The sequence below is a fragment of the Morone saxatilis genome, unplaced genomic scaffold, assembly GCF_004916995.1.
Source record: "Morone saxatilis isolate NCDOM2014 unplaced genomic scaffold, NCSU_SB_2.0 Contig1, whole genome shotgun sequence".
Classification (NCBI taxonomy): Eukaryota; Metazoa; Chordata; class Actinopteri; family Moronidae; genus Morone; species Morone saxatilis.
In genome coordinates, this window is record NW_023339651.1 from 8,675,583 (window position 1) to 8,685,872 (window position 10,290).

At 39.1% G+C, this 10,290-nt stretch overlaps 2 protein-coding genes across 3 annotated transcripts; both read left to right on the top strand.

Annotated features, from left to right (window-relative positions):
- The first annotated feature begins 1,766 nt into the window (after nt 1-1,766).
- LOC118329749 (dual specificity protein phosphatase 13-like) lies at nt 1,767-5,673 on the top strand. The gene is made up of 3 exons (XM_035664030.1): nt 1,767-2,072; nt 2,269-2,486; nt 3,033-5,673. The coding sequence occupies exons 1-3, from the start codon at nt 1,945-1,947 to the stop codon at nt 3,242-3,244; spliced, it is 558 nt and encodes a 185-aa protein (XP_035519923.1). The 5' UTR covers nt 1,767-1,944; the 3' UTR covers nt 3,245-5,673.
- Nucleotides 1,935-9,559, top strand: LOC118329736 (dual specificity phosphatase DUPD1-like). 2 transcript variants are annotated; one of them, XM_035664009.1, is made up of 5 exons: nt 5,435-5,503; nt 5,738-5,807; nt 7,125-7,310; nt 8,094-8,314; nt 9,068-9,559. In XM_035664009.1, exons 3-5 carry the CDS (start codon nt 7,156-7,158, stop codon nt 9,283-9,285), a joined length of 594 nt encoding a protein of 197 aa, XP_035519902.1. In that variant the 5' UTR covers nt 5,435-5,503; nt 5,738-5,807; nt 7,125-7,155; the 3' UTR covers nt 9,286-9,559. The 2 variants fall into 2 exon arrangements, with proteins under 2 accessions (XP_035519912.1, XP_035519902.1); XM_035664019.1 differs by lacking the exons at nt 5,435-5,503; nt 5,738-5,807 and adding an exon at nt 1,935-2,072.
- Nucleotides 9,560-10,290: the final 731 nt, after the last annotated feature.

Consider the following 10,290-nt stretch of genomic DNA (forward strand, 5'->3'; position numbering starts at 1 on the left):
TGTCACAGCAGTAACGTTGGATCGACAGCATCGCAAAAAGAAGAGTTCACACAAAGAAAACTCACGCAATGATTTAAGACCTTCTGGATGATGATGAAGTTCATGCCTTTTTTCTTCCTCTTGCATCATGTTGTTCTGTTTGTACAAACAAGCACGAAATGTTAAGGAGACCTTGTCAGTCACTGGCTACACAAATCGTAAGAGGTGAAGTGGAAAACAGAGATGAGATCAACTATTTCTGATGGACAATAGCAGTAAGAGCATAAGCTGTTACCTCACTGTTGGCCCTTTACTGCGCGAGGTGGAAGGAAGCAGACAGTGAGGGTGGCGGGATGAGCGGTGGTCAATATACTTAAACCACCCATATTCCAGACATTCTCAGAAGTACAGTCCTCCTGAAAACAAAACACACAACACTTTAAACAACTGAGAAAAGGTTGCTCAGTCCAGCAGTTACCAGCATACTGCTGGACCATGTCTGCTGATGAATATCATTTGGGGAAGAAAAAAAACAAAAAACAGATTTAAACATAATCTTTCACATCATGATGTTTCAGTTGGAAGTGGTTCAACTGTACATTTTTTATATATAGATTTCTATACTATATATTCTATACTCAAATTTTGTTCTGATGTTAAAGTGCATCACTGAAGAGTCACTCAATCACATTTCTTATGAAGTATATGTGAAGTATATATAGCATATACATGCAGTATAATTATTTTTGGAATGAATAAATAAACAGGGACCTCTAGTGGACAACAATAATAATGTCAACAGTGTATTCCTATGGCTGTATTTACTACGTATGCAACTTGCCGTTATAGTACTCTAATATTAATACAGTCTGTGGAATGCATATATATATATATATATATATTTCAATCTTCTCCAGAGAAAACCTGTATCATTAACGGCTCAGAAACATCTTCCTCTACATGACTGGTGCTAAAATCCTTCTTATTGCCTTGAGCTCTTTAAGCGTCTCTGTCAGAAAGATGCATTGATTAAAATGCTTACAAAATAAACGTACAGGAACAAAACCACATTTTGTCAAACTACACTCTCTGGATCTGGATCTCACTAGAATCACACACACATTCATCAGCAGTGTTATGTATACATCCGGTGGGATTTTATTCCCACCGCATACACTACTGTAGATTAATCAATAAGCAGAAGCAGCACTTTAAACAATCAATCAATAACTGTCTCCAGGTCAAAATTAACCGGAAACCGTTATTGACTTATTTTGTGTACAACATCAACAACACACCATCACATCCACATTTTACTGTACATACACATTCATGACCTCGAATGAAGAGAAGTCATTACATTTTGTGCCTTCAAAGAAAGGTTAATTATATTTTTCCTCCATATAAAAACTGAAATGGTTGACATTGACCTGCAACATAATAGGAGGGTTAAAAGAGACATTTGCAGCAGTGTGAGGGCTGTTTGATGTGCAGCTAACGGCAAAGCTTAATTTTTTCCCTCTTCAGCCAATTTGCTTTCACAAGATATTTATGTCTAAGCAGTAAACTAGCTGCATGAGGCTGTACAGTATTTCAGTTCCATAAATGTTGCATAACACTGGACTTTCTGTCATCCAGTATAAGCAATGCACTAAAACATTTTGTCCTTAATTACATCTAATTATCACTGCTTTATGGAATGATTCATCTCTGTTTGAGGCTTATTAAATCAGAGTCCCACAGCAGTGTGAAAAGCAGAGCCTGGCACTGCACTGTTTGTTGTTCTGCCCTCTGCACGAGTAAGACTACACGCTAGGTTAAGCACTAAATTGGGTAACTGTCCAGTGACAGCAGATAAACACCTGCTCGTACAGATCATCCTGTGCCGGAGTTGACGGGAACTGCTTTAATACAACAAACATTTGGACCAGTAATCGATCCAAGAGAGGGGGATTTTGACTTAAAATGTCAACTCTGAAAGACAAGAGAAAAGAATATCTGACTGTGAAGGATCTGCAGAAGCTTTTGGACTCGTGCAAACTACATCTCAATGAAGTTGATGAGGTCTGGCCAAAAATATACATAGGCAATGTGTAAGTATACATCTTATTTCAAATTTAAAGATTTAATGAGTTTGCCTTGCAAGGAAATGTGCTACCTACTACTTGTCATGTTCCACAGCCATTATGTTTAACAAGTGATTGTGTTACTCTAGTGTAAAAACATTGTGCCGTGATGCTTAGCATTCACATAAGTCTTGAACCTCTTTCTGTCTCTTTGTCTTGCTAGGGCAGTAGCCCAAAACAAGGCTGCCTTGCTGAAATTAGGTATAACTCATGTATTAAACGCTGCGCACTCCAAGCGAGGCAGCATAGGGAACCAAAGCTTTTATGGCAACGGCTTTGTGTATTGTGGCATTCCAGCAGATGACTCGACACACTTTGATCTGGATGTTTACTTCCAGACTGCAGCTGATTTCATTCATAAAGCTCTGAAGTCACCTGATGGTAAGACTCCTCAAAGTTTCTTTTTTTTTTTTTTTTTTACTGCACAGTGGGTTTTAATTATATAATTCAGAAAGATTGAGTGATAACATTTAACTAAAAAAAATTTGCCATTTATTTAAAATTCCTGCACATCTGTATTTAACTTCTTTAATCCTCAATACACCCATCTACTCAAATTCTCCCATCATGCCGTCCTTTCAATGTCACCATAGTGTAACACAACTTGTAACGGCATGTGTGTATTTTCAGCCAGCGGTAATAATAAGGGTCTTACCTTGCAGAATTTAAGTCTATAATGTGACCATGGCTCCTTTCAAAGAAGCTATCAAGCAGAGGACAAGTTGGGATTAAAGAGACAGTCTGCAAAGGGACCTTAAATGAACAAAGGCGATGAATTGTGGGAACTATTTTTAGCTCACAGCAGGGAAAAAGAAAGGCCACAGCGTGAGACGGGCAGCCATGTATGATATTAATAAGACTGAGGCCTCTCACTAATCCTTTCTTCACATTCCCCTCTCCCTTCATCTTGTCTGTTTTTTTTTTCAGGGAAAGTTCTGGTGCACTGCATCATGGGAATGAGCCGGTCATCGACTTTGGTGTTAGCGTACCTCATGATCTACCGTCACCTCCCGCTCAAAAAGGCTTTGCAGAAATTGATCCAGAAGAGAGCCATCTACCCCAACAGGAATTTCCTGGCTTTGCTGCTGGATCTGGATCTTCAGCTGACGGGAAAAAAGGATACATGTCTGATCCTGTAATCAAGAGAAGTTTACAGTTGGTTTCTAGGGATGGTGAGGTCTGTTGGTCCAGACTGAAATATTTCTACAGCTAATGACATGAAATTTGGTTTAATTAATGACTGAATTCTTGTCAAACTCAGTTGTAGTTTGAGATTTGAGAACACTGAGATATCATGTTATGAAAAGCTGAACACATAACTCCAGTGTATTTATCTCATCTACTCTAAGTTTTTTTATTAGCATTTTAAATATTGACACAATAACATATTAACATGCTGAATGTTATATCTCTTTTTATTTTTAATTGCCTAGTATGAATCAGTGTTTCAGCACATATTACCTTCTTCAGGTGATTCTAAATATTAGCATGTTACACCAACATGTTAAAGATTAGAAAATCAACATGCTAGCACAATGCTAATGCTAATGCCAGCCTGCTGACATGGTATTGTGAATGTTAGATGCGAACAGCATGTTGACATCCAGTAGGCTAGTTGTCAACATGCATGGATGGTTGCAGACATGCTAACACGCTAACACACCTCACTGCACAGCTGAGCCTTAAGTACAGTTGAGGTGACAAAATACGCGTCAAACTGGACGAAAGATTTTCCAAATCTGACAACGCAGAGCAGCTGAGCCTGACAAGCTGAGTCTGAGGATTTTTTTGTTTTGTTTTTGGAGGCAGTTACATTAAAGGTCCAGTGTGTAACATTTAGCAGGATCTTTTGGCATAAATGTGATATAATATTAGCAGATATGTTTTTATTAGTGTATAATCACCTGAAAATAAGAATTGTCATGTCAATTGCCATTTTGAACCGCCATGTTTCTACAGTAGCCCTGTTTTTCTGGTGAGTTTTAGGGCCACCTTAGTTTCTACTACATGCTTGGAAGGGAAGGGCGAAGCGAGGCGAATCTGCAACTACATGTCACTAAATCCTACACACTGGACTTTTAAAAACAAAGAATGTCTTAACAAAAAGACAGTTTGTTTACAATGAATGTTAATGATAAGGAGTTTTTAGGACTATTTATGTTTTCGAGTCTTTACCTCTCATTCTTGTAAGATGATGTTTTCTTCAGCACCTCACTTTGTATTACAGCAGAATGGACCAAAGTCTTACGGAAAATGTTTTACAGATCATCATTTTATGTAAACTCTGTAGAGGAAAAGATGTTTCTTCAAGTCAAGAACTCAAAATGGGAATCAATCTACAGCGTCTGTCTCTGTACCCATCAGTGTTCACAGTATGAAACTCCTTTGGTGTATTTTTCAAGCTGGTTTGTGCTGATCAACGCTGTACATCAGAAGGTTTCAGATCTTTTGATTGTCATCTGTAGAAACATTATGAATGTCAGAAATAAAAAGGTACACGGATTCATCAATTATATAGTAGAGTTTGACAGCAACGATTCCTACCTGTTGTGAATCATTCACAAACACGCACACTTGCATTGGTATCTTCATCAGTATCAACATTAAAATGAGTTCATTGTGAATAACACCTCCAAATATTATGATAGAGAAACAGCAGTGTGTGAGAAACTACACTGAATTATATGGCAGGATTTGTATTGTCAGAGTCAGATGTTCAATTTATAGTTATTTCATTCGACAAAGACAAATTAGACATTAATTAGGATTTTTTTCAAAAGAATTTTAGAAAAGAACTTTATGTGATAAAAATAAATGTTTGCTTTGTTTGTGCATATGTTCATCTTTCTACGCTTGTGTAATCCTTTTTATTCTCTTGACATGCTATTTTTATGCTTTAGCAAAAACTGAGTTTGTCCATATTGCAAGTGGGTTTTTTTTCTTTCTGAGGTTGTGTTAAAATCTAGTAAGACAAACCTTATATCAGTTTTTGTGCTTTCATTCACTAAATTTTCATCATATATAGTAAAAGAGATTAGAAACTCCTGACTTGACCAAATGTCCAGGTGTTGGTTTAAACACATTTCACTGTAGAGAAGAAATCTCTTAAATTTGACACAGTCAAGACTGGTGTCAAATTTAAGCTCAAGTATAGCAGCACTGTAATTCTCTTGCTATTGAAAAAGCCGTGTCCTATCCTCCCTCCTGAGCTGGTAGCTCGGGTAACCTTTAAGGAATGCAGAAGATGATGCCAGAATTATTTTGGGCTGAGATTCAGATGTTAAAATAGCAAAAAAGGTTGCAGGGTAGATTACCAAGGAGAACGCAGACAGTTGTGCTGTCGACCTACATGTAGCTCTTGTACAGAGAGACCTTGAAACGCAGCGTTTCCAACCAAGGCAAGTGTCTACTAACAATGTGTTCTTACGAGTTTGTTGCAGATAGAAATCCATGTTGGAAAATATTTATTAGTATGTACAATGTATGGATTTATTGTACTGTTATTGTACCTTTGTTTGCAAGGTAAACATGTTTATAAAGCACTTTAATAAATGAGTATGTACTGTGATGATACTGCATTGCCTGATGGATTACCACACATTCTTCTTTTATTAATTTTCTCACAAATCTAGGCGAGCCACATCCAAAAGGCTAAAGAGGGAAGTGTAATTCATAAAACCACAGAGAAGAGGCCCGGAGGAGGTAAAAAAGCCATTTTTATTTGCCCTCCATGTTAACCGTGGGCACTTTCCCATACATAGCATCTTTAATTACACAGAAGTAGAGCAGGAAGGACAGGTTAGCCTAAGGGGGGAGGCTATGAAAGCAGCGCTGCAGCTCAACATGTGCACCAGGGAAATCAGTTCTCTGCCCTGACAGTGGGAGGGAGGGAAGGGTTGTACTTATAGATCAATGAGGAGAAAGAAGAGCCTCCAGGTACTCTGGCCACATGTTGTATTTGTGCGAAGACACACTTTACTCTGCCTTCAACACTCACACACTCATATGCATGGAGCATATGCCGGGTCAGATGCAGCGTTTTTGTTTTGAGTGACACATATGCAACTATGCACATGCAGATAAAGCCATCATGATGTTTGAGTGCACCTCCATATGCCACGGCAGCTTAACAAAAGGTCACTGAAACAGATTTGGTCTCAATGACTCATCCCTGTGGACACGACAATAAGTCTCCGAACCCACATTCAGTCAGAATGCCACATTATGTCTCCATACACCAGCAGAATGTAAATAGGAAGCTGAGCTGCTTTCTTTACTATAACAATGCATACACATCATTTGTACGTCCTCAGCCTGGAGCAGAATCACACAGCTGCCTAAATGGATGCTAATGTATACAGTACGCATAGTATAAGTCTCTCTGCAGCCCAATGTGAAAATTGTAAATGCACAGGTTAGACTTGCCTGCAGGAAATGAAAAGCTGATGTTTACAGGCCTTGAATACCAATTTTCTGTGTCCCTGGAGATAAATAAACCCACCAAGTGGTACTGAACTGTAGATAAAATAATGAGAGCATCATAAGGTCATCTTACAATTATGTGTTCTTATGGTCCTTTGCTACTGTGGAGTACATTTATTGGCATATTTATAGTCTATATTTAAAGGCTATAGGCTTCCATACCTGATGTTCTGATTAACCATCCTCATTATTGTATTTCTCTTTCAGTGTTATCTAGAATGATGCTCTTACTCCAATAAAGCCTATTAGTAGTCATCAGTGGAGTCTTAAACTGTAGATGACCAAGGTAAAGGAAAAACATTTCCAACCCTTTTGATGACTTCTCACCGCTCATTTGTGGTCCATATTTCATAGCAATGACCATTGCTGTTTGGTTCAACAAACCATCGAAATCAATGGATCGAAGTGGTGGAAACACTATTGCTTTTGTCCACAGGGGCCACCAGAATCAACACAACATGAAAAGTTCCTTGTTGCTGCTTTAAACTCTCAGTTAAACTCTGTTGGAATATCATATGTGGTATGTCTATGTGACAGGTTGTAAAAGGCAGAAGTGGAGCATCCAGACATGCCCAGAGGCCTCAGCTGCTTGGCGAGCCCTGAGGGGGCTGGCGGCAGGTATGAGACCCCCCCGGCTTCGGAACTCAAAAGACTGATGTGGACAAAGAGTGGGGCCAACAACCATCTGGATGAGGTTCAGCCCAGGATCTATATTGGAGACAAGTGAGACCAGAACAGTAAAAAAGAAGAAAACACTCTTTCCAACTCCATGCTTTACAATAAGGCATAATGTAAAGGATATAGGTTGTCGCCAATGAAATGCCATTAATGCTTTGTGTCAGCTGGATAAATGAGCTGTAGTATAAACTGCCATATTGACTTATGGATAAATGTCAGTGTCCACAGGTCATTGTAGGTCTATAAATCATCAGTCTTCAGTAATAAGTTAAAAATTGAAGATGTAGCATTAGTACATGGGCATGCTAACAAGCTAACATGCTAAATACAAACTGTTTCCAGGCAGCAGAGCGGGAGCCAACAGTTTATTTATAGATATCTGTCTATGGAATTTTTACCACCACCCAAACACAATGGAGGTGAAATGAATTTAGTATGTGGTGTTTAAAGTAGGCTACAGAAAAAGTGCATTTAAACTCGTCTTTATAGACACAGTCTTTATAGTTTTTTCTCTCTAAAAGACAGTTGTGCAATTAATTATTTATTATGTTTGTTAGGTGGGCATTATGGGTGAAGCTACCACACCAACCACGTTTCATAATTTAAAAGTATGTCCACAAGTTGGCAACACAAAATAAAATCTAATTTATGTATTATGCCTATACGTCTTATTAATTATATATAAAGCATTAGTAAATGTTTTATTAATCACATGACAGCTTCTAAGTAATTTATGAGCATTTCCTGTTTGTGCAATTGTGCTCACATAAATGACAAATCCTTTCACTTATGTGCACTGGACAGATAATTATAGTTTTTTCCCTTTAGGACCGCAGCCACAGACAAGAGGACACTCCAGGCTCACCACATCACCCATGTACTTAACGCTGCTGATGGGAAGTTCAATGTGAACACGGGGGCCAGCTTCTACCGAGATACCAAAATCACTTATCATGGAGTGGAAGCTTATGACATGCCATGCTTTGACTTGAGTCCCTTCTTTTACTCAGCGGCCAATTTTATCAAGAACGCTTTGAGCTCGCCCACAGGTGAGGAGCTCTTACTGTGCTCAAGGTATTTCTCATCATTCTTACACATTAACTTGGATTTTCCTGCAAGGCAAAGTACAGAAACATTTGTCAGTCAATTCCCATTACAGCAGCCCCCAGTTGTATTAGTCATTAAAATGCAAATCAAACACTAAACATAATATCAAGCTAATATCTTTCCCCCATGGTAATCTTCTCATAAGCTCAGACCTTGGCCAGGAAAATTGGTTTTAAATGGATTGCCCTGGTAATTTGTAAGCAACACTTTTATTGGACATGGAAATTACACAATTATGTTTGTGGCCTGTGCCTGCCTGGCCTGTTATGCAAAGTGAAGTCGGTATCTGACATGACAGTAATAAGATGAGGCCTCCTCATTCACATGGTGGCTGATCGGGGGCTCCAGTGTGTGGCGGGGCCTACAGTAATCCCCGGCAGAAATACACAGACGCCAAGACAGTTCAATTACGCGCTCCTATGCCCCCTAATCCTCAGGCCCGATAAGGAACCATGGATTACCGTGTGTAGAAACATTTGTTGCAACATTGTTGAAAACTTTTAGTCAGGAGTTAGAAGTACTCCTCTCTGTGATGTGCATGGTTTTTAATCCACAGAGGAGTGACGAATTAGACATCAGAGTTCACCGCAATAATCCAGTCATTGCATGGTTGTAAATATAGAAATGGAGCGAGTAGAGGATGGCTGAGCTCTGGATTCATCCGCAGGATGTTTTTTGTTTCCGCTGATTGGCAGGTAAAGTGTTTGTCCACTGTGTGATGGGTATCAGCCGTTCGTCCTCCTTGGTTCTGGCCTACCTGATGATCCATGAGAACATGACGCTGGTGGACGCAATCAAAGCAGTCAGCGCCAACAGGAACATCTCACCTAACACTGGCTTCCTGGAGCAGCTCCGAGCGCTGGACAAAAAGCTGCACTACCAGGGATCATCGAGTGTCAACGGGCGGACTTGATTTAAAATCCATCATTCTATGCATTCGGATTATATTGCTGGTTCCTGTCGATATCTGAGTTTTAATTAGATATTACAACAAAGATGTAACTGTAAAAACATGTTCTAATTGTCTTTTCTTTGTGAGATAACTTTCATTTTTTGAAGAAATTAAAGTGACTTATACTGTTTAAATATCAAAACCGACAATGATTTTATCCTAATAACAGTTCTGTCTGTGTGTAGACACAAGCCCATTATTTTCCAACAACAAATAAAGAAGCCATGAAGATGCAGTGGGTGACATTACTTAACAATAAACACAAGAAGTATAAAGAATACTAAATGGATTTGTGAGACAGTGGACAGTGAGATTGTTTTGTCAACTGCTGTTTCCAACTTGCTGAACCTCAATATTTAAGGGTAGCTAACCTGGTAGAGCTGGTAGCCCATGAACCAAGGCTGTGTCCTTGCTGCCATAGGTTCAACTCTGACCTGTGGCCCTTTGCTGCTTGTCATCCTTTGTCATTGAGCTATAGAGCCAGGAGAGCTTAGCTCAGCATACATACTTGAAGTAGGGTGAAACAGCTAGACTGACACATATAAAGCTCGACTCGATTAACACGTTATATAAGAAAAAAGCAAAACTGACAAGTTGTGTTTTCTAAGGGGAGTCACCGTGCATGTATTAAAGGACCACTGTGTAGGATTCAGCGGCATCTAGCAGTGAAGTTGCAGATCCATAACTTGCAAAAAACTAAAAATGCCCCATCTGAAGCCAGGGTTTGGTTTGTCCATTCTGGGCTACAGTAGAACATGGTGGTTCAACATGGCAGACTCTGTAGAAGAGGACCTGTAGATAAAAACGGCTCATTTTAAGGTAACAAAAACACAGCAATTCTTCTTTTCAGGTAACAAATGAAAACACACCTATGAATATTATGTTCTATTTCTGCCAATAGATCCTCCTAAATGATACACACAATACCTTTAATGCATTCTCTAATTCTGTCTCCCCTCAGTGGAA

Bases quoted from the DNA above. Each gene is read 5' to 3' on its own strand.
- LOC118329749 (XM_035664030.1), top strand. From the start codon at position 1,945: ATGTCAACTCTGAAAGACAAGAGAAAAGAATATCTGACTGTGAAGGAT. The intron at 2,073-2,268 runs GTAAGTATACAT...TTGTCTTGCTAG, and splicing joins AAAATATACATAGGCAATGT to GGCAGTAGCCCAAAACAAGG. The intron at 2,487-3,032 runs GTAAGACTCCTC...TTTTTTTTTCAG, and splicing joins AGCTCTGAAGTCACCTGATG to GGAAAGTTCTGGTGCACTGC.
- LOC118329736 (XM_035664019.1), top strand. From the start codon at position 7,156: ATGCCCAGAGGCCTCAGCTGCTTGGCGAGCCCTGAGGGGGCTGGCGGC. The intron at 7,311-8,093 runs GTGAGACCAGAA...TTTTCCCTTTAG, and splicing joins AGGATCTATATTGGAGACAA to GACCGCAGCCACAGACAAGA. The intron at 8,315-9,067 runs GTGAGGAGCTCT...GCTGATTGGCAG, and splicing joins CGCTTTGAGCTCGCCCACAG to GTAAAGTGTTTGTCCACTGT.